The sequence below is a fragment of the Oncorhynchus clarkii genome, chromosome 20 (genome assembly GCF_045791955.1).
Source record: "Oncorhynchus clarkii lewisi isolate Uvic-CL-2024 chromosome 20, UVic_Ocla_1.0, whole genome shotgun sequence".
Lineage (NCBI taxonomy): Eukaryota > Metazoa > Chordata > Actinopteri > Salmoniformes > Salmonidae > Oncorhynchus > Oncorhynchus clarkii.
In genome coordinates, this window is record NC_092166.1 from 72,245,155 (window position 1) to 72,271,084 (window position 25,930).

At 43.3% G+C, this 25,930-nt stretch overlaps 2 protein-coding genes across 6 annotated transcripts in view; one reads left to right on the plus strand and one right to left on the minus strand.

Annotated features, from left to right (window-relative positions):
* LOC139376873 (mutS homolog 6 (E. coli)) overlaps positions 1 to 15,705 on the plus strand; it is a 33,628-nt gene extending 17,923 nt beyond the window's left edge. The window contains exons 15-20 of the mRNA XM_071119843.1: positions 9,777 to 10,066; positions 10,353 to 10,470; positions 10,773 to 10,862; positions 11,141 to 11,295; positions 12,438 to 12,640; positions 15,413 to 15,705. Of these exons, the coding sequence (XP_070975944.1) occupies positions 9,777 to 10,066; positions 10,353 to 10,470; positions 10,773 to 10,862; positions 11,141 to 11,295; positions 12,438 to 12,640; positions 15,413 to 15,494 (938 nt within the window). The 3' untranslated portion in view covers positions 15,495 to 15,705. The remainder of the gene's footprint in view (positions 1 to 9,776; positions 10,067 to 10,352; positions 10,471 to 10,772; positions 10,863 to 11,140; positions 11,296 to 12,437; positions 12,641 to 15,412) is intronic.
* LOC139376874 (F-box only protein 11-like) overlaps positions 15,667 to 25,930 on the minus strand; it is a 31,375-nt gene continuing 21,111 nt past the window's right edge. The window contains exons 6-22 of one of the 5 annotated variants that reach the window (XM_071119847.1): positions 23,775 to 23,858; positions 23,386 to 23,518; positions 23,010 to 23,116; positions 22,603 to 22,714; positions 22,156 to 22,262; positions 21,901 to 22,038; positions 20,728 to 20,945; positions 20,376 to 20,556; positions 19,799 to 19,921; positions 19,585 to 19,670; positions 19,325 to 19,401; positions 18,805 to 19,059; positions 18,349 to 18,456; positions 18,048 to 18,156; positions 17,669 to 17,767; positions 17,205 to 17,365; positions 15,674 to 16,838 (exon numbers count right to left, since the gene is read on the minus strand). In XM_071119847.1, the coding sequence (XP_070975948.1) occupies positions 17,236 to 17,365; positions 17,669 to 17,767; positions 18,048 to 18,156; positions 18,349 to 18,456; positions 18,805 to 19,059; positions 19,325 to 19,401; positions 19,585 to 19,670; positions 19,799 to 19,921; positions 20,376 to 20,556; positions 20,728 to 20,945; positions 21,901 to 22,038; positions 22,156 to 22,262; positions 22,603 to 22,714; positions 23,010 to 23,116; positions 23,386 to 23,518; positions 23,775 to 23,858 (2,067 nt within the window). In that variant the 3' untranslated portion in view covers positions 15,674 to 16,838; positions 17,205 to 17,235. Of the gene's footprint in view, positions 17,366 to 17,668; positions 17,768 to 18,047; positions 18,157 to 18,348; positions 18,457 to 18,804; positions 19,060 to 19,324; positions 19,402 to 19,584; positions 19,671 to 19,798; positions 19,922 to 20,375; positions 20,557 to 20,727; positions 20,946 to 21,900; positions 22,039 to 22,155; positions 22,263 to 22,602; positions 22,715 to 23,009; positions 23,117 to 23,385; positions 23,519 to 23,774; positions 23,859 to 25,930 lie in introns of all 5 variants that reach the window. The other 4 variants (XM_071119845.1, XM_071119844.1, XR_011627968.1 and 1 more) reach the window with 4 other exon arrangements.

Sequence of the window (25,930 nt, forward strand, 5' to 3'; positions counted from 1 at the left end):
TTTATACCCTCCTAGGCGGAGTCAGTTTGTTGCACGTCTAGACAGCCAATACATCTGTTGCTAGTCAGGAACTTAAATTGGTTCCTTTCACTGGCATACTCATGGCCCCGCCTCCTGCTAAAACCTGGGAGTGGAAATATGTGTGGTATAGGACTGTTCATCTGACCTGACCTCGGGATGGGTTCCTCGCTCCTCTCTGTAGTATCTGGGATCTACATCTGTTTATATTAGTTACTGTGCTGTTACTAAGCAGTAATGCATTACTGCAGTGTTACGTTACTACACCTAATAGGAAATGCACATGCGCACTGGAATGCCGCGTACTGTAGAGCACGAGGGGTTTTGACTAAACGAAAACTAACTGTACTCCCGTCTCCTGCCTGGTCATTTCTCCACAACACAAATATTACACTCTCCACGCCTGTCCTACCTTATCAGTGACTGAAACCAGACTGTTGCCCTTTGCCTCTTTTAAGAGCCTTGAGATTTAACAATACCATGTTTTAACAGAATGTAAACTTTCTGTACTCCCCCTTCCTCACTCAGTAACTTTCCATACACCTAGTTCTTATCCACCCTCTATTGACCCCAATACATTTCTTACACATGTAAAGTAATCAATATGTTCTAGTATGGTAACATGAATAAGTATATTTCAAGCTAGAATCCAACTTTTTTTTTTTTTTTTTTTTTTTTTATAAACATTTAGCTCTGATTGCACAGGTTAAATAAGGAACTTAAAGGAACAATATAAACCTGTACAGTTTGGGGGGTTCGTACCAGTTCAGAACTCTATTTTTCTGGTTGGAACAGTAGAATGGAACAAGATAAATAGTGGTTCTATTCAGAACGAAACGATTGGAAAAGGATTTAGGTTCCAACCCCTGCTCACTTGGCATGCCTACACTTTTACCACGCCACATTAGCCATACTCAGTTCTGCTCTAATGAAAACAGAAGGGGAAAGGAGATGATTGCATTGTTAATGATTGCGCTCTACTGCAGCAACATAATGTGTTTCACTAACAGCCTTGTCTGGGTCATTACTCTGCTAAGCATGGAATGTTTCCCAAATGGCATCCTATTACCTGTTATAGTGCACTACTTTTGACCATGACTGTTTTTTAAAAAATATATATTTATTTATTTTTCTTCACCTTTATTTAACCAGGTAGACAAGTTCTCATTTACAACTGCGACCTGGCCAAGAATGCAAAGCAGTGCGACAATAAACGAGTTACACATGGGATAAACAAGCGTATAGTCAATAACACAACAGACCAATCTGTATACAGTGTGTGCAAATGAAGTAAGGAGGTAAGGTAATAAATAGGCCAGTAGTGGGGAAGTAATTACAATTTAGCAATTGACACTGGCGTGATATGTGCAACTTGAAATACTGGTGTGCATAAGAGCAGAAAAACAAATATGGGGATGATGTCAGTAGTTGGTTGGATGGGTTATTTACAGATGGGCTGTGTAAGGCTGCAGCGATTGGTAAGCTGCTCTGACAGCTGACGCTTAAAGTTAGTGAGGGAGATATGTCTCCAACTTAAGTGATTTATGCAATTCATTCCAGTCATTGGCAGCAGAACTGGAAGGAAGGTTGGCCAATAGGTGTTGTCTTTAGGGATGACCAGTGATATATACAGTGGGGCAAAAAAAGTATTTAGTCAGCCACCAATTGTGCAAGTTCTCCCACTTAAAAAGATGAGAGAGGCCTGTAATTTTCATCATAGGTAAACTTCAACTATGACAGACAAAATGAGTGAAAAAAATCCAGAAAATCACATTGTAGGATTTTTAATGAATTTATTTGCAAATTATGGTGGAAAATAAGTATTTGGTCACCTACAAACAAGCAAGATTTCTGGCTCTCACAGACCTGTAACTTCTTCTTTAAGAGGCTCCTCTGTCCTCCACTCGTTACCTGTTTGAACTTGTTATCAGTATAAAAGACACCTGTCCACAACCTCAAACAGTCATACTCCAAACTCCACTATGGCCAAGACCAAAGAAAGCTGTTTGAATAATGTATGTGAGTATAACAGAACTGATTTGGCAGGCGAAACCCAGAGCACAATCCATCCAGGGACATTTTTTGGGGGGGGTCAATCTGTTTTCCATGGCAAGCCTGTTTTAATAGAAATATGCTTGCCGTTCCTATGGCTTCCACTAGATGTCAACAGTCTTTAGAAATTAGTTGATGTTTCTCCTTTGAGTAATGAAGAAGTGTCCCTTTCCTTTCTGGGTGTATAGCCAAATGGACTGTTTTGTTTGGGGCGCGTGACCTGGAGCTCGCTCCACTTTCAATTTATCCACTATTGAACACATTTTATCCCGTCTTAAATTTGAACGATTATTGGTTTTAAAATGCCTAAAGTTGGATTAGGAAAGTTGTTTGAAATGTTTGGACCAAGATTACAGGTAATTTATTAGGTACTTTGTAGTCATGTTGGGCGAGTTGGAAGTAGTGTTTTTCTGAATCAAACGCGCCAAAACATTTGGGGATATAAGGATGGAATTAATCGAACAAAAGGACCATTTGTGATCTTTATGGGACATATTGGAGTGCCAACAGAAGATCTTCAATGGTAAGGCATGAATTATATAGTTTTTTTCTGAGTTTTGTGTCGTGCCTGGCGGGTTCAAATATAAATGTATGTGTTTGTTTGATGGGGTGCTGTCCTCAGATAATAGCATGGTTTGCTTTCGCCGTAAAGCCTGTTTGAAATCTGACACGGTGGCTGGATTAACAAGAAGTTAAGCTTTATTTTGGTGTATTGCACTTGTGATTGTATGAAAGTTAAATATTTCTAATTTAATTTGAATTTGGCTTTCTGCAATTTCACCGGATGTTGTCAAATCGATCCCGCTAACGGGATTTGATCCATAAAAAGTTAACATTGTCCAAAGAAGGCCCAGATGTATACAAAATGGAGTCGTCTGCGGAGAGGTGGATCAAAGAATCACCCGCCGCAAGAGCGACATCATTGATGTATACAGAGAAAAGAGTCGGCCCGAGAATTGAACCCTGTGGCACCCCCATAGAAACTGCCAGAGGTCCGGACAACAGGCCCTCCGATTTGACACACTGAACTCTGTCTGAGAAGTAGTTAGTGAACCAGGCGAGGCAGTCATTTGAGAAACCAGGGCTATCGAGTCTGCCGATAAGAATACGGTGATTGACAGAGTCGAAAGCCTTGGCCAGGTTGATGAAGACAGCTGCGCAGTAGTCTTTTATCGATGGCGGTTATGATATCGTTTAGGACCTTGAGCGTGGCTGAGGTGCACCTGTGACCAGCTCGGAAACAAGATTTCATAGCGGAGAAGGTACGGTGGGATTTGAAATGGTCGGTGATCTGTTTGTTCACTTGGCTTTAGAAAGGCAGGGCAGGATAGATATTGGTCTGTAGGTCAATATCCTCCCAGGATACCCGGGCCAGGTCGATTTAGAAAGGCCCGCTCGCAGAAGTGTTTTAGGGAGTGCTTGACCGTGATGAGTGGCGGTCGTTTCACCGCGGACCCATAATTGACACAGGCAATGAGACAGTGATCGCCGAGATCCGGGTTGAAAACAGCAGAGGTGTATTTAGAGGGCAAGTTGGTTAGGATGATATCTATGAGGGTGCCCGTGTTTACGGATTTGAGGTTGTACCTGGTAAATTCCTTGATAATTTGTGTGAGATTGAGGGCATCTAGTTTAGATTGTAGGACGGCCGGGGTGTTAAGCATATCCCAATTTAGGTCACCTAGCAGTATGAACTCTGAAGATAGATGGGGGACAATCAATTCACATATGGTGTCCAGGGCACAGCTGGGTGCTGAGGGGGGTCTATAACAAGCGGAAACCGTGAAGGTCTTGTTTATAGAGAGATGGATGTTTAAAAGTAGAAGCTCGATCTGTTTGGGCATAGACCTGGATAGTATGACAGAACTCTGCAGGCTATCTCTACAGTAGATTGCAATTCCGCCCCCTTTAGCAGTTCTGTCTTGGAGGATTCTGGATTCAGACACGACTAGGATGTCAGGGTTGGCAGAGTGTGCTAAAGCAGTTAATAAAGCAAACTTAGGGAAGAGGCTTCTGATGTTAACATGCATGAACCCAAAGATTTTTTTGGTTGCAGAAGTCAACAATTGAGAGCGCCTGGGGGGGGGGGGGGGGGGGGGGGCAGGGCCTGGGTTAACCTCTTCATCACCAGAGGAACAGAGTAGGATGAGGGTACGGCTAAAGGCTATAAGACCTGTCCGTCTAGTGCTTTGGAATAGAGAATTAAAGGAGCAGATTTCTGGGTCTGGTAGGAAAGATTCAGAGCATAGTGTACAGACAAGGGTATGGTAGGGTGCGAGTACAGTGGGGGTAAACCTAGGTGTTGAGTGACGATAAGAGAGGTTTTATCTCTGGAGGCGCCAGTTAAGCTAGGTGCGGTCTCCGCATGTATGGTGGGTGGGACAAGGGGGGCTTTCTGAGGCATGTTGAGCAGGACTAGGGGCTCCGCAGTAAAATAAAACTGAGAGCTGCCCTAAACAACAGTATACAAGGCATATTGATATTTAGAGAAAGGCATAAAGCAATCACAGGTGTTGATTGGGAGAGCTGAGACAGCAATGGGTAAACAGCTAGGACAACAACGGGTAAATGGTGATGAATGGGCAGAGAGGGTCAGTTAGCGACACACAGGGCCTGAGTTCGAGGCTGGGGCCGACAGATAAACAAAATTAAGTGTTAATGAACAGTCCAGCAGGCATCAGCTCTGTAGCTGAGAGATCATAGAGTCCAATGAGCAGTAAAGCTGAAACGGAGCCGTTCGGTAGTCGATTACTATGCAAGGCGAGCTGGAGACGCAGCGTTCGGGAAGCTAGCAGGCCGAGGCTAGCAGATGGATCAACACCAACATCCACAATGCAGAGGCCGGTTGAGAGCACATCGGCTGAAGTTACGTCCGCAGACCAGTTGTGATGGATCGGCGGGTCTCCGTGTCGACAAAGGGTCCAGTCCAATTGGCAAGAGCGGTATTGTAGTTGGTGTACTTTGTTTGCTAGCCGGGAAATGGGCCTAGCTCGAGGCTAGCTGGTGCATGCTTCTGGACAAGGGCGTTAGCCACAATAGCCACTCGGTAGCAACTAGCTAGCTGCAAAGATCCGGTGGAATGGTCTAGAGCAGGGGTGTCAAAGTCAAATGGACGGAGGGCCAAATAAAAAAATCAGCTACAAGACGAGGGCCGGACTGTTCGAATGTTCATTGAAAAATTTTTAAATGACGCATATAGTCTAGTGAACCTAATTGAACCTACTGAAAACCTAACAAATATATTACAATATGATCAGATAAATAAAGCAATATTTTCTTATGGCTCTGTCAGTAATCTTTAATTTTCAACAGACACAAAAGACAAATTTCCTTTATATAAATATCCCCATAACATGAACATTAAATGAAAGAAACCGGTATTCAAGGCACCATCAGTAGACTATATTTTCTATTTTAGCAAAAGTGGGCTAAATTTACTTCAAAGAAAAAACAATAATAGCAATTTTCTATCATCCACTCAACTGAAATATTTTTAAAATATAATTGGATTGAAATACAAAAAAATAAAGTGCAAAAATCTATTAATCAAAAACAACACTTTGTTTAAGGAGAAGTAACATGCAGTGAAAACAAATATTAAATTTTAACTTTTAAACTTGAACTGAGTAAAAACTCTAAATATGTGATTGCACAGTAATGTTCACTTGTTTGAGGTTGAGGGTGATACTTGGTGGTGTCCCATCTTTTCCACAAGTTCATCAATGTTCGGGGTAAGGCTCTGAGCTGAAGAAATCCTCAGAATTGAGTGGAGGTGTTCAGCAGTAAGTCGACTTCTGTGTGATGTTTTGTTCAGGTTCATCAAAGAAAACAGTTGTTCACACAGGTATGTGCTGCCAAACATAGACAACGTTTGAGCAGCCTGGATGCGCAGCTGGGGCATTGTGCCGGGGAGGAAACGGGCGAACTCCGCAGCACCCACTGCCGCATATTTTGCCCTCAGTGCATCATTGCATTGGAGGTCAATCAACTCCATTTGGAGGTTTGGTGGTGAGCTTTCCACGTCAACAGCAAATGGGTTACCGAGCAGTTCCAACCTGCTTTTTTGTGCTTCAAAGTCAGCAAATCGGCGTCGAAAGTCAGCGGCAAGCATACCTATTTTATCAGCCAACTGTGTGCTCGGGAACGCACTGGTAGAGAGCTTCTCTTTCATGGTCTGGCAGCTGGGAAAGTGGCTCAAATTTTCTTTCCGCATCTGCGTCTCCCACAGAGTCAGTTTGGTTTTAAATGCCTTCACTGTACTGTACATATCAGAGATGACACGATCCCGACCCTGCAGCTGCAAGTTTATTGCATTCAGATGACTCGTAATGTCACACAGAAAAGCCATTTCACACAGAAACATTTCGTCTCGGAGTTGTGTTGTGTCTTTCCCTTTGCTGTCCAAGAACAGACAAATCTCCTCACGAAGCTCGAAACATCTTTGAAGCACCTTTCCCTGGCTTAGCCATCGCACCTCTGTGTGATAAGGCAAATCACCATGCTCCGTTTCTAACTCCGTCAGAAATGCCTTGAACTGGCGGTGATTCAAACCTTTGGCTCTGATAAAGTTAACTGTGCGCGTGATGATGCTCATTACATGCTCCATTTTCAAGGCTTTACCGCACAACGCTTCCTGGTGTATGATACAATGATAAGCTGTCAGCTCACCTGTCGCGTTTTCCTCTTGCATCTTTTCCCGTATCTTCGCCACCAGTCCGCTCCTGTGTCCACACATCGCAGGTGCTCCGTCGGTTGTCAAACCCACGAGTTTTTCCCAAGGCAGCTCCATCTCATTTACACGTCTTGACACCTCTTCATACAAATCATGCCCCGTAGTTGTGCCATGCATAGGACGTAAAGCCAAAAACTCCTCTGTCACGCTTAGGTTGGAGTCCACTCCGCGGATGAAAATTGACAACTGGGCAATGTCAGAAATGTCGGTGCTCTCATCCACAGCCAAGGAATATGCAATAAAATCTTTTCCCTTTTTCACAAGCTGCTCTTTTAGATTGATGGACAACTGGTCTACTCTCTCGGCAATGGTGTTTCTGCTCAGACTCACATTTAAAAAGAGTTGCCTTTTTTCTGGGCAAACTTCGTCACAAACTTTAATCATGCAGTTTTTGATGAAATCCCCCTCCGTAAATGGCCGGGCTGATTTAGCGATCTCTTCTGCCAAAATAAAACTGGCCTTGACAGCAGCCTGGCCTTGTGATTTGGCTTTTTTGAACAGAGCCTGTCGAGATTTGAGGCCTCGTTTTAATTCCTCTGCCTTTTGTAGCCTTTGTTCCATGTCCATATTCTTGTTTTTGTCCGCGTGTTTCGTTTCATAATGTCGTCTCAGATTATACTCTTTCAGTACCGCCACACTTTCTCCACACAGAAGACACACAGGTTTTCCAGCTACCTTCGTGAACATATACTCCGACTCCCACCTTGTTTGAAACCCCCGGTTCTCAGTATCCACCTTCCGTTTTGCCATTTTTGATGGGTATCTGAAAGTTAATTTTACTGTGATGCTGACGACTGCTGTGCCAATAAATATTGAAATGAAGCAGCCTACTGCTCGGTGCGTCACCTTTGCATTGTGGGAAATGTAGTATTGGTGCGTGTAAAAGATCTGCGGGCTGCCGGCTTGCTGCGGGCCGGTTCTAATAATAAATCAAGATCATCCCAGGGGCCGTAAAAAACCTTCTTGCGGGCCGGATGTGGCCCGCGGGCCTTGACTCTGACATATGTGGTCTAGAGCTTGCGGCACGAATCCGGTGATGTAGTAAAGGGGAAAAAGCAGTCCGATATGCTCAGGGCTGATATCGTGCTGTGCAGACTGGCAGGTAATTATCCGGGCTAAAGCGGCTGGAGTCCGACCTAAAGGTAAAGACCGCTAGCAGTGGTTAACAATGACTAAAAAGCTAGTAGCTAATTAGCTGGCTAGCCTCTGATGGAGGTTCCAGTTATAAGGTCAAAAAGTAGCAGATCCGTACCACATTGGGTGAGGCAGGTTGCAGGAAGGTATGTTTAATTTGAAAATGGAAAAAAGAGATTGAAATGTATACAAAAGACAATATTTACATGGGACGAAAACAAACATGTCTTACTGCTCCGCTATCTTGGTCTATTGGGTCAAAAGTAGTGCACTATATAGGGAATAGGGTGCCATTTGGGACACTTCCAGTGTGTGTATAGAGCTACGCTGCTAAAAACAACCCTATAAAATATTGATGAACCTAATGAGGACAGAACACTCTGCCAGTGTTGGTCTAAAGGAGAGGATGATGTGGATGGGGATTTATTGGGCTTGGATGGTTGCCTTGAAGCCAATGTGGTCAATAAGAGGCTATCACAATTAGGGTTGGAAACTTTCCAGGAAAATTTCCAGAATTTTTCCATGGGAAGTTAAGCCTGGGAATTTTGCTTAAATTCATCAAAAAAGTTATAAGCTAACAGTTAACCTTTTTTTGTGGGATACACAAGGCAATTCCAGGTCTTGTGGCATATTTTGGTTAAACTACCCCCAATTCAATGGAATTGCAACCATCTGCATACACAGTGCTTTCTTCCATCACGTGTACAGCTGATTCTCAAGATCTTGCACACTGCCTGAAGCCCAAACACGCCGCAGCATACATGTTGGACCCCAAGTATGCTGGCAAGCTCATCCTGTCTGGTGCAGAGATCATCAAGGCCTACGGTGTCATCACTACCGTGTCTCGCCACCTTGGCTTGGATGAGGGCAAGGTTCTTGGCAGTCTGGCGAAGTACACATCCAAGCAAGCGCTTTGGGATGGAGATGCAATATGGCAGTCGTGCCAACACATCTCATCAGCCACCTGGTGGAAGGGACTTTGTGGATTGGAGGCTCTTTCCCCTGTTGCCTCCATCATCCTCCAAATCCCACCAACATCAGCCACCTCAGAGTGCAACTGGTCCTTGTTTGGGAACACACACCAAAGCATGCAACAAGCTGACCAATACAAGGGTTTAAAAATTGGTGGCCATCTGGGCAAATTTGAGGCTTTTTGAGCCTGACAATGAGCCATCCTCAACAAGGGGGGAAGTGACAGTGAAAATGAGGCCTCAGTCTGATGTTCAAGAGGTGGACATTGAGGAGGTCCAGGGAGAAGACATGGAAGCCTGAGAGGAAGACAACCAAAGCTTTAGTTTCTAGACTATCATTTTACAGATGTTGAAAACGTTTTTGGGAGATGCGATGGATCATTCGATATTCCCTTTTGTTGTTTAGTGAAATCATCCGATGTGAAGAGTCAACTCATTTAATTAAAGTTCAATTCGTAACTAAATAGTCTTTTTTTTCTTATTGGAAGGATTTAATCATTTGTCTACTTATAAGGTAAAATGTTTGTTTCTGTCTCCATATGTTATGGTGAATATATCCAACACAATAAAAACATCTACATTTAAATGGTATTAATTTGCATATTTCAGTTAATTCCCATATATTCCCGTTAATTCCCACGGAAAGTTTCCATCTCTGAATATTCCCCAAAATGTGCAACTCCAATCACAATATTAAATGCATTTGACATTTGGTCTATATTTTATGTTATCGTCATGTGTGTTTTAAATACTATTTTGTAGGACGTAACTAACTTCACATGCATTTATACACAAACAACACATCTACATATATCGAAAACAAAATGCATGTTTATATACTAAGTTAGGGTCTGCTTTTACCTGTGTAGATGTGTTACTGAGTCTGACACGGTACAGCCAGGGGGGTGATGGAGGACCAATGGCACGGCCTCAAGTACTACTTCCTGGTGACATCAGCCAATCAGCAGCCTTCCTGGACTTGAGGGGCTCCCGCCACCCCTGTGTCACCAAAACCTTCTTCGGTGATGACTTCATCCCTAATGACATTGCTATTGGGTGCCCTGGCGGCGAGGAGGAGGGCCAGGAGGATAAAGGACATGCACCCTGCGTGCTGGTCACTGGGCCTAACATGGGAGGAAAGTCGACTCTTATGAGACAGGTATGGGTTTTTCTTTCAACTTTGTTTTTCCCAGAGAGAAAGTGGTTGTGCTGCAAGATCACACATTAAAGACAACAAATAAACATTTAACGGGAATGGCAGTTGATCTTGAACCTCACCTAGGTCATGTGTGTACTTTTGCTTCTCCTGTAGTTGTTGGCTTGAAGTTGTTAGATTTCCATCTGTGGTGGTTCTGTGTTCCTGGCACAGTCTGGACTAATATGATTCTGGATTTCCTTGGTCCTGATGTGTAATTATTTCCTGTGCTTGGTCACTCCTCCCGCAGTGTGGTCTGGTGGTGGTCTTGGCCCAGTTGGGTTGCTATGTTCCTGCTGAGAGCCTGTCCTTTACCCCTGTGGACAGAGTCTTCACCCGGTTGGGAGCTTCGGACCGTATCATGGCTGGTAAGGACTCGTACCCCACTCCCCAGCAAGTGAATGGGTGTGTCCCAATTCTTCTGAAGTGTGGACTTGTGCACTGCTCCCTGTGCATTTTAAAAGTATTTGATTGGTGTAAGCATGGGCAACTGAGAGTTTTGACCATATTTATTCCACCTTTCCTATTAAGTGTGACGTGAACAAGTACAGTACACACTTGGGGCATAAGGGTTGAGAATTGGGATACATAAGTGTTTCCCCGAGTCCCAGGAGTTCCTTAAGATGTCCTCCTGAACTAAGTGAATGTAACCCTGGCCTGTGTGTTCCAGGGGAGAGCACCTTCTTTGTAGAGCTCAGTGAGACTGCAAGTATCCTCCACCATGGGACCAAGCACTCCCTGGTGCTGCTGGATGAACTGGGTAAACAACACATCTCTTATCTATTTGTCTGTCTTAAATCTTTGTGTTGAATTCAACATGGTGTGGGTACTACAAGAAGATGTAGCTTTAGGGTTCATCCTCCACTTCTGAGGCATAGTTCTTTGGCCAGTTTGAGACCCAGAACTAGTTTGGAACTTAAAAGCATGATCAATGGAGATTCTCTTTTGAACATGTTTTTAAGTCAAAGACTTAATCTGTGTCTGGGAAATTGGCCCATAAAGTTTAAGTGAGAAAGAAACTGATCTGTTGTGTTACAGGAAGGGGCACAGCCACATATGACGGCACAGCGATAGCCAGTGCTGTGGTGAACGAGCTGGCGAAAAGGATCTGCTGTCGGACCCTCTTCTCCACACATTACCACTCCTTAGTAGAAGACTACACCAACAACCCTGCTGTACGGCTCGGACACATGGTGAGGAGACGGCACACACACAAGCAAGCTCAATGATAATCAATACAGGACACGGACATAACAATTCAATGACATATTGTGCCTTCGGATTTTATACAGCTGGACACGTTATTTTCAGCTCTGTCAATCAATCACAAATTGTAGACTGTTTTATAGCCATATCAAATAATTCTGGGTAACAATTACGTACTTCTCTAACCAGGTTTCCAGCTAAACTTTTTATGCGAATAAAGTACGGATAACAAATGGCAGGACTGATGGAAACTTTCCAAATGTCCACAAAACACATTCGCTAGACAATGTGGGATCTTTTTGTGTCGGTAAAATCAGTTATGATGAACTTCATAGACTGGTGAAAGTGCAAGGTGAGGAGCTTGATGCTCCTTTCCAATAAGGAGGATCTTATTCTATTCACATGATGATTGATGCTTGGCTGTCGTTTGACAAATAAAAAAATGATTGCTCGTTTGTCCATAACAAATTCATGAAGGCTGTACGTGTGTTCTAGCCAACTGCACGTATATAGCGTTATTCATTGGCTAGACTAGAACGAACCTGCCAGTATCAGAGTGGGCACACTGGCTATATAATGCAAGAAAAATGCAATGGAAACCTATTTGACTTGTATTTTTTTTTATTTGGTACTTACGAATTTAACCGCAATCTATTTTTGTGTCCTACGTCATCACACATCCTTTTAAATGCAACAAGTACATTTTCTGGAAACACATCTCTGGAAGGAACATTTGAATATAGTTTAATGATTCGTTTTTAAAAAATATTTGCGTGATAATCTGTCGCCAATTGGATAAAAACCTAACTACTGTAATAGATTTCCATTTTTAAAATGGCCAAAAATTGCTTTTTAGCTAAACTTATTCTCAAGCAACAATTTTCCTAGGACTGTCTGGGAGGAGAAACTGAGAACTAGCTGTTATTAGCAGAGCAGTTTGGAACTCTTTGCTAATAGTCTATTAAGCAAACAGCAAACATAATTGACTGCACTGGGCCTTTAATCAACCAGTCAGTCTTCCCCTATCAGGCTTGTATTGTGGAGAAAGAAAGAAATGAGGACCCTAGCCAGGAGACCATCACCTTCCTCTAAGTTAAAGCAATTAACCTATCACTCTGTCCCCCCTCAGGCCTGTATGGTGGAGAATGAGGGAGATGAGGACCCTAGTCAGGAGACCATCACCTTCCTCTACAAGTTTATCGCGGGAGCTTGTCCTAAAAGCTACGGTTTCAACGCTGCTCGCCTCGCCAACCTGCCTGAGGATGTTATACAATCAGGCCACAAGAAGGCCAAGGAGTTTGAGAGGAGCACCATTTCCCTACGAGTCTTCAAGTATGTGTTAAACTGTAGTTAGTGAAGTCGGAAGTTTACATACACAGCCAAATACATTTAAACTGTTTTTCACAATTCCTGACATTTAATCCTAGTAAAAAATTCCCTGTCTTAGGATCACCACTTTTATTTTAAGAATGTGAAATGTCAGAATAATGTTAGTGATTTATTTAAGCTTTATTACTTTAATCACCTTCCCAAATGTGGAAGTATGCTTGGGGTCATTGTCAATTTGGAAGACCCATTTGGACCAAGCTTTAACTTCCTGCCTGACTGATGTCTTGAGATGTTGCTTCAATATATCCACATAATTTTCCATCCACATGATGCCATCTAGTTTGAAGTGCACCAGTCCCTCCTGCAGCAAAGCACCCCCAAAACATGATGCTGCCACCCCCGTGCTTCATGGTTGGGATGGCGTTCTTCGGCTTGCAAGCTTCCCCCTTTTTCCTCCAAACATAACGATGGTCATTATGGCCAAACAGTTCTATTTTTGTTTCATCAGACCAGAGGATATTTCTCAAAAAAATACGGTCTTTGTCCCCATGTGCAGTTGCAAACCGTAGTCTGGCGGTTTTGGAGCAGTGGCTTCTTCCTTGCTGAGCGGCCTTTCAGGTTGTCGATATAGGACTCGTTTTACTGTGGATATAGATACTTTAGGGTGAAAAGTACAAATAAAAAAGTTTGTTCATCTCTAGGAGACAGAACGCGTCTCCTTCCTGAGCGGTATGACGGCTGAGTGGTCCCATGGTGTTTATACTTGCGTACTATTGTTTGTACAGATGAACGTGGTACCTTCAGGCATTTGGAAATTGCTCCCAAGGATGAACCAGACTTGTGGAGGTCTACAATTTGTTTTCTGATATCTTGGCTGAGTTCTGTTGATTTCCCCATTGTGTCAAGCAAAAAGGCACTGAGTATGAAAGTAGGCCTGGAAATACATCCACAGGTACACCTCCAATTGACTGAAATTATGTCAATCAGCCTGTCAGAAGCTTCTAAAGCCATGACAATTTTCTGGAATTTTCCAAGCTGTTTAAAAGGCAGTCAACTTAGTGTATGTCAACTTCTGAACCACTGGAGTTGTGATAGTGAATTCATCTGTAAACAATTACTTGTCATGCACGAAGTAGATTTCTTAATCGACTTGACAAAACTATAGTTTGTTAACAAGAAATCTGTGGAGTGGTTGAAAAACGAGTTTGATGCCAACCTAAGTGTATGTAAACTTCCGACTTCAACTGTACATGTAGAAGTAAACTGAGTATACCAAACATTAGGAACACCATAATATTGAGTTGCCCACTCTGCCTTTTTGCCCTCAGAACAGTTTAAATTTGTTGAGGCATGAACTCTACAAGATGTCGAAAGCGTTCCACAAGGATGCTGGCCCGATGCTTCCCATAGTTGTCAAGTTGGCTGGATGTCATTTCGGTTGTGGACCATTCTTAATACACACAGGAGACTGTTGTGTGTGTGAAACCCAGCAGCGTTGCAGTTCTTGACAAACTGGTGCGCGTGGCACTGACATTTCTTGTCTTGCCCATTCACTCTCTGAATGGCACACATACATACACAATTCATGTCTTAATCTGTCTCCTCCCCTTCATGAACACTGAACAAAAATATAAACACAACATGTAAAGTGTTGGTCCCGTGTTTCATGAGCTGAAATAAAAGATCCCAGAAATGTTCCATACGCACAAAGCTTATTTCTCTCAAATTTTGGGCAAAATGTGTTTACATCCCTGTTAGTGAGCATTTCTCCTTTGCCAAGATAATCCATCCACCTCACAGGTGTGGCATATCAAGAAGCTGATTAAACAGCATGATCATGTGCTGGGAACAATTAAAAGGCCACTCTAAAATGTGCAGTTTTGTTACGCAACACAATGCCACAGATGTCTCAAGTGGCGTACAATTGGCATGCTGACTGCAGGAATGTCCACCAGAGCTGTTGCCAGAGAATTAATTGTTTTAAACAATGTGGCAGTATGTCCAACTGGCCTCACAACTGCAGACTGTGAAACCATACAAGCCCAGGATCTCCCCATCCAGCTTCTTCTCCTGCGGGATTGTCTGAGACCTGCCACCCTGACAAAACTGTGTTTGCAAACTGTCAGAAATCGTCTCGGGGAAGCTCATCTTTGCTCGTCATCCTCACCAGGGTCTTGACTTGACTGTAGTTCGTCGTAATAGACTTCAGTGGGCATATTGCTCACCTTCGATGGCCGCTGGCATGCTGGAGAAGTGTGCTCTTCACGGTTGAATCCCGACAATTTGATTGCACAGAGACCTGTACATAATTTCTGGAAGCTGAAACTGTCCCTGTTTTTCCATGGCCGTCATACTCATCCGGAAATGTCATCCATTGATCATATTTGGGATGCTCTGGATCGGCATGTATGGCAGCGTGTTCCTGCTTCTGTCCAGCAACTTTGCATAGCCATTGAAGCGTGGAACAACATTCTACAGGCCACAATCAACTCTATGCAAAGATGTCGCTGCCTGAGCCAGTCAGTATCTGGTGTTTCTGATCCACACCCCTTAAAATGTTTTTTTACGGTATCTATTCCCAGTCATGTGGAATTTATTTCAATTGACTATTTCTTTATGAACTGTAACTCAGTAAAATTAAGTTTGTGTTCAGTCTACATTGATTTAACAAGTGACCATAGGGTTCACCTGGTCAGTCTGTCAGAGAAAGAGCAGGTTTTCTATACACAAGTCTTCAAGTAACTAGTGTTATTTTTCCATCTTTTTGCTCCACAGGAAGCTGTGTTTGTATGCTGAAGACCCCACAGCAGCCAGCACACAGTTTGCCTTGCTCCTCCGGATGATCAGCAACCTGTGAAGATGAAGCCGTTTTGTTTTTTGGGCCTGTTCAAGAGAACGTTACATTTCTAATTTGAGTGTTGTATCGAGTAGAATAGGAAACTGTCTTCAGTCTATTTGCAACATTTAAAACCTCTCATCCATTTTGTTCTTTGTAGTTTGCTCCTCTCCCCTTTCCATCATCACATCACTACTGTATTATGATCAAATAAAGTTTATTTAAAAAAGACCACTTTCCTCTCTAGGAAATTAAACCCTTTTAATTCACACTAGCATCTACAAAATGGTTATTGAATACTCCACAATATATTAAGTCTAGATGTTATGGTACATGCATACAATTCTGGCTGTTTGAGAACCCACAGTCACCGAAACACATGAATGGGAAAGCAACCATATACTGGTTATATTTAAGAGCTTTACTTTAGAAAAGGATCTCTGGCAATGCTTTACTCCAATGTGAAAATATTTGCCTTAACCTGGGCTCAGATCGGTTTGTGTGGCATTGCCAACAGGAAATGACATAACCAGAGGTGTTTGCAAGACCGCTCTGGGACCAGGCTAGAAAAGCTGTGAGTTCACAAGACTTAGGGCTGGATTCAGTCAGTATCGCAGAAGATCTGCATTATATAGCTCAATTTAAATTTTAAAGGCAATGTCATAGGTAAACGCTGCAGGTCGGCTCAGTCAAATGTCCTTTACATTTTAACGCATAAGATACCGATTGAATCCAGTCCTTAATACTTTTGTCATTTATACAGAGGTTTACCTCCAGTGTGGTCCAAATAATAGGAAATATGTAGCGAAGCATTCATGGTTCCTTATCTCCATATTGCAGACAAATGTATTTGGGTGTTCAAAGAGTCAAAACAAAAATGGCCACAGTTCTAGATCAATTCTAAAGGTTAACAAGACCAATGTATTTTTCGCATCTTTTCTTAAAATAGTCAACATTGCTGGAGAAAATGTTGCTTTGTTTTCTTTCACAGAAAGAATGTAGATACTGCGACATTCCACTTACACCAAGTTCATGGGAGGTAAAACCAAAAAAAAAAAACTAAGACATTCAAGTACAAAACTACATGAGAAAAGCATTTTAAAATATTTTTTTTGTAAAAAACCCCCGAAGTGCTAGGTCATTTTTTTTCTGTAACCATACATACCAGCTGCCTCCTCGTATGGCTCTGTACAATAACTGCAGTCTGACTTCACTTGCCCACTTTGCCAAGAAAGGGAGGGGCATTAAAATGTCTAGCGTCCATCCACAACTCCACTATAAAGCTGAAATGCTTCCCATGAATTCTCCAACATGACACACTATTCAGTTCATAGGGTACTTTTGACTAGGACCCTAATACTGGCCCTGGTCAAAAGTAGTGCCTTATGAAGGGAATAAGAATACCCATTCATCACCGACCAAGTCCCATTGCCTCCTCGTCATGTTGCTGGGAAGGAAAATAAAAAGGGAGAAGCTGTGCAGGCAGTCAGTGCATCCACAGCAGAAATGTCATGTCTCCTTTCAGCTTGTCTTTGTCCATCGCGACATCAATTTATTTACATTGTGATATTTATAAGTTTGTATTTTTCATCCTCTCCATAGGTGGACTAGTTAGCTGAGCAAACAGGAGTCTCTGTCCAAAATGACACCCTATTCCCTACAGTGCACTAGTTTTGACCAGGGCCAGCATAGGGTTTGAGTCAAAAGTAGTGCACTATATAGAGAAAAGGCCTGGAAGGGTCTGGGGGGGGGGGGGTCCAGCTCAGTTGTGTTGCAGCGTATTGGACTCTATAGGAGGGGCTGAGTCGTACAGTGTGTCTGTGTCATGCGTGGGCTCTCCGGCTAGCGTGCATGGGTTTGACAACGTCCCGGCTCCACAGTCACAGAAAAATCTACAGTGAAGACAAAAGAAAGAATTATGCTGGAAATGACGTGGAAGACTAAACTACCAACTGATCAGGTAGCCACTGAAATACTAGCAGACATCCAGTTGGATCTGTAGACTACATTTTTAAAAATTAAAGTCAATTACTGACGATATACTAACACGTTTGAATGCAACATTTCATTTGGCACAAGAGGAAGAGGTTCTGCAACAAAACCAGATATAATCTACAAAGTAATTTAGAATGAAGTATCGCTGTAAAATACAGTACGTGTGTATGGGTCTTATTAACAAGAGAAGAGTAACGTACCTATCATGCCTAATGAACTCGACGTCGTGCCCCTGGTGGCACTTCTTGATGCAGTTCACACAGATGGCGTTGCGGTCTGTTGTGTTACAGGTGTGACACCTGACCACATGGAGGGACAGAACAAAGAAACAGGTGATGAGCCAAACGAGTTGTCCAGGTTACATCAATTAAAGTGGACAGCTGGGATCAATGAGTTAGCCAGCTAACTGTCCAACATTGCTTGAAATAATGTTATCTTCAGAACATAGTGTTCTCAAATCAACCAGAAAGTGAAGAGTTAATTGGCTGTTTATCAAAGTTTAAATGGCTAATTTAATAATCCTGCTTTCTGGAAAATCCCACTGGTAGAAGTTAGATATATAAAGTAAGAAATTATTACCTGTAAAAATCGTGCATTGGATAGCTGGTGTAACTTGAAATCTTGTACAGGCACTGACCTCTGCTCACAGCTTTTTCAATGGCATCTTGATTGTTCATTATTTTGTTATCTGGGGAGACAGGAGGTCAGGTGTAGTTGGATCAGTCCAGGTACAGAGAAGAAAAAGTAATGAGGCAATTTAAGATAATTCAATTTTGACAAAGACTAACTGATGTAAGTAGATCCTACAATGCTAGATTCCAGGAATAAAACATCCACAAATCACATCATGGTGACACATTGTCCCCCTCCCCCCTCTTACCTTTCATTGTAACGTTGACACCAGATGCGAGAAACAACCCTCCAAAGCGGTTATTGAAGATCTGATTGCCCTCCAGGGTTGCCGTGGCATGATTGGTGATCTCAATACCTGGTGGACAGAGACAGGTCAGGATCAGCGTGGAGGAAGTGGAGATTCAGGCCTGACCCCTAAGCCCTATACACTTGTGGAGATCCAAGAGGATTTGATTGGTATAAGCAACATGGTGAAACTTCCACATTTTGGATTGGGCCTCACTCTACTATTAATCAAAAGGATACAAAGCAAAATACTGCTAGGCTGTGTTCATTAGGGCACACAATGGAAAACAGAACATTTGGATTTCTTATTGGACAAATCCACGTAGTCCCTCCCTCTCATTTCATTCCACTTTCCACCATATGGTGCCTAATGAACAGACCTGGATTGAACCCTGCTTTCTAGAATTACATAATGCACCTGCAGCGAAGCCGTCAAATATCCTGTTCTTCCTCAGGACGGGGTGGCTGTTGGTGCTGATGAGAACCCCTGCTTGGGCGTTCCTGAAGATATCGTTCTCCTCCAGTAAACCTCGTCCTCCGTTGAATATACAGATGCCTCCGTCTCTCCCGTCGTGGATCTTATTCCTTCGGAGAGTGGGGTTGCTGTCAGTCTTTATCCACACCCCCGCCATGGCGTTGTCAAAGATCTCATTGTCCTCGATGAAGCCCAAACCTGAAACAGAGTCAATATATCAGCCAATGGGTCTCCCTTTCATTTATCCTGGTTAGAAGGTTCATGAGGGAGCATCTGAATTACACAGGATATTGATTGGTCCACTTCACTCAGAACCTGTGAGTCCAGGGTGTCTTCACTGTTCTGCACATGAATTTAAAATGTAGAAAGGTACACGTGTGCTTGCTTCACCCCTATCCAGACAAGATCAAGCAGTGTGAGAGGAGGATGGATAAAGACAGAATAAAAGATACTGGTTTCTCACCTGAGTTGTAAACCAGAATGCCTCCATTTTGACCTCCCCAGATCTTGTTCCGTCTGATTTTGGGATTGCTGCCAGTTCTGTTACAGTGGAAAACATTAACCATCAATCAATCAATGCATATAATAAAACATTGATAGTGCTATTACAAAGCTCATATCACTGTGATGTATTACAACATGCACTACATGATCTACACAGGTTGCCATTAGATCCCATTGTATGGTTGGCCATTCATTTTGAGTTCCTGCTCTATCACTGACCTGATTTGAACTCCGGAGTACATGTGGTTGTAGATATCATTGTCCTCCAACACCCCATGGCCGTTGTCATAGAAGTAGACACCAACCTGTATGACCCACAAGGCCAAGTGTTTAGTTTGCAGGTTATGGTCAAATTTCATTCATTCATCTGTAAGAGATGAGTAGCCCATAGAGCCATCTGAACAGACAGACGGGTCTCTCTCCATCTCCGTACCTGTTTCCCACTGTGTATCCGGTTCCTCCTGAGGACAGGTGTGCTTCCTGTAGTCACCCAGACTCCTGCCAGCGTGTTGCTGTACACCTCGTTCTCCTCTATCACCCCCTGTCCCTTTTCATGCTACAGGGGAGACACACAGATTCATTACATTACTAATACCCTTATCCAAAGAGAACTGCCCGTCTTTCAGAGTCCACTGACTACAAGATGGCTCTGTATCAATTTACATTGTCGTCATTTAGCAGACAGACACTCTTATCCAGAGCGACTTACAGGAGCAATTAGGTGTAAGTACCTTGCTCAAGGGCACATGGGCCGATTTTTCACCTAGTTGGCTGGGGATTAAAACCAGCAACCTTCGGTGTCTGACCCAACGCTCTTAGCCGCTTGGCTACCTGCCTAGCGTTTTAGAGCATTTTATTTACAGACACTAATAAGGTGGGCTAGTAGTTAAAGATGCTAAAGGATTGCAAATAAACCACAGCTAAATGTCTCATAAGTATTTGCTACGTATTTGACTACACGTTTTCTTTAAATACACATTTTTTAAAAGTTAGAAGAAAGCCCTACTTACCACATAGATGCCCCCATGCTGTCCGTCGTGGATCTTGTTGTGTCGTACGATGGGGCAGCTGTTTGTCCTGATCTGGATCCCTGCCAAGGCGTTACCGTAGATGTCGTTCCCCTCGATGAGGCCTCGCCCATCACCGAATATGTAAACTCCACCCTGGTTACCGTTGAAGATTGCGTTGCCCCTGTGATTGACACAACGTGGAAAAATTTCATCAGAGTATCCATTTACACATCAGAATCAATATAAATGAATATCGGTTGTATAACAGACAACAGCGCAAGTGATATAAAAAGTGGGAAAGAGAAGGGAGGAGAGGGCGATAGAAAGTGTTTGACTTTAAAACCCCACTGACCTTATTGTAGGATCACTATTGGAGGTGATCCACACTCCAGCAAAGTTGTTTGCATAGATCTTGTTCTCGATGAACTGTCCTCGGCCCTTCTCGTGCACGTAGATCCCTCCCGTCTGTCCGTGGTGGATCTCACAGCGCACCACCGTGGGGTTGGCGTACGCCTTCACCTCGAAGCCAGCTATGCGGTTCCTGTGGATGTTGCAGCTCTCAAAATAGCCCTGCAGGGGGTGACAGTCAGTCAGTCAAAATAATTAGAATGCCAAGGCTCTTTCTCAATTCTCTCTCCTTGCCTCCTTTTCCAAAAGCATTGGAGAAGATGGTCAGTGAGGAGGAACCTTGGACCTTCTCTAATACGTTTCAGAAGAGCAAGGTGCTAAACGGTTCTTTCCTCTTGAGAAAAGTACCTCAATCCGATGTCTTATGTAACTAAGCTACCGTGTGAGTAGGAACACATTTACATGTTTTAAAAAAGGGAAAAGCTGTGGATTAAGGCTTATGTAACTAAAATCAGTGGTGCGTCTCTAAAACCTACACATGGATCAAACTGCAAGCCAACGCTTCTCTTGAAGAAGAAACGGCTGCAGACTGAGGTTCTACAGTACACTAAGGTTTTCCTCAATTCTTCTTTCCTTGTTACCTCGCATCCTCTCCTTCTCAAAACACATTGGAGAAGAAGGTCAGAGGGGAGAGACCTTGGATTTTATCTTGCAATAGGTGAGAGGATGCAAGAGATGGTAAGATGAATTGAGATGGCGCCTTAAGGTTAGGTCACTACAGTAGACAATGAGCTGGCCACAATTTACCAATATGGAGTGTCATCTCAGTGGTAGCCAGACCAGACCAAGAGACCAGACCAATATGGTGTGTCATCTCGGTGGTAGCCAGATCAGACCAATAGAGACCAGACCAATATGGAGTGTCATCTCGGTGGTAGCCAGACCAGACCAATAGAGACCAGACCAATATGGCGTGTCATCTCGGTGGTAGCCAGACCAGACCAATAGAGACCATACCAATATGGCGTGTCATCTCAGTGGTAGCCAGATCAGACCAACAGAGACCAGACCAATATGACGTGTCATCTCAGTGGTAGCCAGACCAGACCAATAGAGACCAGACCAATATGGAGTGTCATCTCGGTGGTAGCCAGACCAATATGGAGTGTCATCTCACCATGCCGTGGTCGAAAGTGAAGACGCCCACGTCTCTGCCATGGTGGATGTGGTTCCGTCTGATGATGGGGTTGCCATGGTTTTTCACCCAGATCCCAGCCAGAGCGTTGTTGGAGATCTCGTTGTCCTCATAGATACCCTGGAAACAGAGTGTCAGTTTCACAGCAGAATCTTGGAAATGGGATTATTTGAGTTATCAAGTGCCATAAGGAAAGAGAGGTGTGTGTGTATGTGTGTGTGTGTTTGCATTACCTACCTGTGCATGGTCGGTAATGTAAAGCCCCACGTTCTCACAGTCGCTGATGTTGCAGTGTTTAATGGTGGGACAAGCTCCCTGGCCGCTCACACAGACCGCTGAGCCCACTGAAATAAACAGGTGTAGAGCCAGCAAGGTCAGCATGCTAGAGACACGTGAATCGACTAAGTTAGACTTCTCAGACAGATACCAACTGTCTCAATTGAATGTGTTGAAGACACTGAAAATAGCTAGCATCGCTCCAGCATTATTTTAAAGAGTAGAAGCCTATGTGCTATGATAATTATTATGCATTTGGGAGTCAAAATGCAATCCAAAATGAAAAGGCCCTATAAATAACCAAATCAATCAATTCCCCATAATTGGACTGCACTAAGTAGGTCAGAGGGTAATACTATGTTTTATGAAAGGCATGTAGGTCTGGGGAGACATTGTGTTGTAAGGTACCTGTGCAAGTGCTGCGTATGATACAGTGGTCAATGCTGGGGCTGCAGTTGACTGTAATCTCCAGACAGTGGTGGGCGTTGTGGTGCTGGGCAGACTTATCGTCAGGATTAAACTAAAGGACCACAAACATACGGGAGTTAGACAAGTTAATTACATGACTAAGATATTACTAAGACATGACAAACGTCAGGCTAAAAGTCCATAAAAGCTTCTGCTAAATGGCATATATTATATTACTAAGATATGAGTCATGTTCATAACATATGACTAACAACCACAACTGATATGTCAAGACTGCCCTTTGTTTCAGACCAGCTGTATTTATAATGACATGTGGACCACTAATGTACAGAGTTCCTGCATACAGTCAGGCAGCTAGGCTAGAGCCATATTACATAATAGCTCACCTTGATGGTCATGTAGCCAACGTACGCGTCCTCTGAGCCCTCCATGAAGACAAACGTGGAGTCTCTGGTGTTCTCAATGATCACTTTGTCCGCTACTTTACCAGGTGCTGTTGACAAATGAACGTCGTTAGGATTAAAAGGGCGAGGTTAGGAAGACAACATCGAGCTAAAAGGTGTCCAGCAATGACAATCAATTAACCTAGTTAACAGGTCAAGTGGTATAACTCAGTGGGGGTACTTGAGAAGACTCCTGAGACCACAGGCCTACAAGCAGAGCAAAATGTATTTGGTGGTACAGTAACCCAAAAAGGTTGGGAACCACTGGTACAGATAGACAACGAACAGACAGTAGGGCAACTCAATAATGAATACGTGCCAGCTCCGATCATTGTGATGGGTGATTCTATGTAGATCCACTCGTCAGTGTAGACCCCTGAGTGGACGAATATGAGGCCGTCAAAGTGGGCCTCCTGAACACCCCCCAGTGCATCCTCTATGGTGTCATAGTACTGAGGAAGAGGCAGAACAGAGAAGTGTGTTAAAGCCAAGTCACAGTGAACACATGATGACAAATCACTCAATAACAACCTTAAAACAAACAGAACTCTCTGGGCCAGTTTCCCAGATTAAGAAGCCTAAACTAAAAAGTTAGGCCAATATAAATTTACATTCTTCAATCAGTGTGCATTTTAGTACAGGACTAGGCTCAATCTGTGTCAAGGAAACTGGTCCTTAAACTCTCTGAAACAAACAAACAACTCTTACAAGCATGTTCTCTCTTCCTTTGTATCTGGCAGGATTACTGTAGAAGTGTTCTGCGAAGCCCGTCTTCACATGTGCTCCTTTATACTGAAAGCAGAAAAAGAATAAATCTAGCCATTGCTATTATTACACAGTAATACTTATGGTGAGATTCCTTCTAGAATCACAGCAACCTCAAGTGATATTAGACTCCACTGGGACTACTTGCGCCATAGAATTACTGGGACTCTGTTCTTGCATGCATACGTCTGTACAAACCATTGACAGCACGTTTTAGCCGCAGCAGTATCTACAATGCATTCAGAAAGTATTTAGACCCCTTCACCTTTTTCACATTTGTTACAGCCTTATTCTAAAATGGATTAAATACACAATTTCCCTCAATCTACACACAATACTACAAAATGACAAGATTTTTTTGCAAATGTACTACAACCCCCCCCCCCCCCCCCCCGAAATACCTTATTTTCATATTCAGACCCTTTCCTATGAGACTCGAAATTGAGCTCAGGTGCATCCTGTTTCCATTGAGCATCCTTGAGATGTTTCTACAACTTGATTGGAGACCACCTGTGGTAAATTCAATTGATTGGACATGATTTGGAAAGGCACACACCTGTCTATATAAACTCCCAGTTGACAGTGCATGTCAGAGCAAAAACCAAGCCATGAGGTTGAAGGAATTTTCCATAGAGTTCTGAGACAGGATTGTGTGGAGGTACAGATCTGAGGAAGGGTACCAAAATATTTCTGCAACATTGAAGGTCCACAAGAACACAGTGGCCTCCCATCATTCTGAAATGGAATAAGTTAGGAACCACCAAGAGTCTTCCTAGAGCTATCCGCCCGGCCAAACTGAGCAATCGGAGAAGGGCCTTGGTCAGGGAGGTGACCAAGAGCCCGATGGCCACTCTGTCAGAGCTTCAGAGTTCCTCTGTGGAGATGGGAGAACCTTCCAGAAGGACAACCTTCCAGAAGGACAACCATCTCTGCAGCACTCCACCAATCAGGCCTTTTACGGAAGCCACTCCTCAGTAAAAGGCACATGACAGCTCGCTTGGAGTTTGCCAAAAGTCACCTAAAGGACTCCAAGGCCATGAGAATTTTCTGGTCTGATAAAACCAAGATTGAACTCTTTGGGCTGAATGCCAAGCGTAATGTCTGGAGGAAACCTGGCACCATCCCTACGGTGAAGCATGGTGGTGGTAGCATCATGCTGTGGGGATGTTTTTCAGCGGCAGGGACTTGGAGACTAGTCAGTACAGAGAGATCCTTGATGAAAACCTGCTCCAGAGCTCTCCGGACCTCAGACTGGGGTGAAGGTTCCCCTTCCAACAGGACAACGACCTTAAGCACACAGCCAAGACAACGCAGGTGTGGCTTTGGGACAAGTCTCTGAATGTCCTTGATTGGCCCAGCCAGAGCCTGGACTTGAACATCTCTGGAGAGACCTGAAAATAGCTGTGCAGCAACGCTCCCCATCCAACCTGACAGAGCTTAAGAGGATCTCCAGAGAAGAATGGGAGAAACTCCCCAAATACAGTTGTGCCAAGCTTGTAGCATCATACCCAAGAAGACTTGAGGCTGTAGTCACTGCCAAAGGTGCTTCAACAAGGTACCGAGTAAAATGTGATATTTCAGTTTTTATTTTGAATACATTTGCAAATTTTGCTTTGTCATTATGGGGTATTCTGTGTAAATTGATGAGGATAAATTTTTTTTTTTTAAATACATTTTTTAGAATAAGGCTGTAACAAATCAATTTGTATTTGTCACATGCGCCAAATACAACAGTGAAATGTCTACTTACAAGCCCTTAAGAAAAAAAGTGTTAACTCTATTGTTAGTTAAGAAAGTATTTACTGAAATATACTGAAGTAAAAAATAAATAGATAAAATAAAAAATAATTAAGGAGCAACAATAAAATAACAGTAGTGAGGCTATACAGGGGATACCGGTACAGAGTCAATGTGCGGAGGGGGCACCGGTTAGTCCAGGTAATATGTAGGTAGAGGTAAAGTGACTATGCATGGATAATAAACAGAGTAGCAGAGTAACAGAGTAAAAATGGGGATGGGGACAATGCAAATAGTCCGGGTAGCCATTTGATTAAGTGTTCAGCAGTCTTACGGCTTGGGGGTAGAAGCTGTTAAGAAGC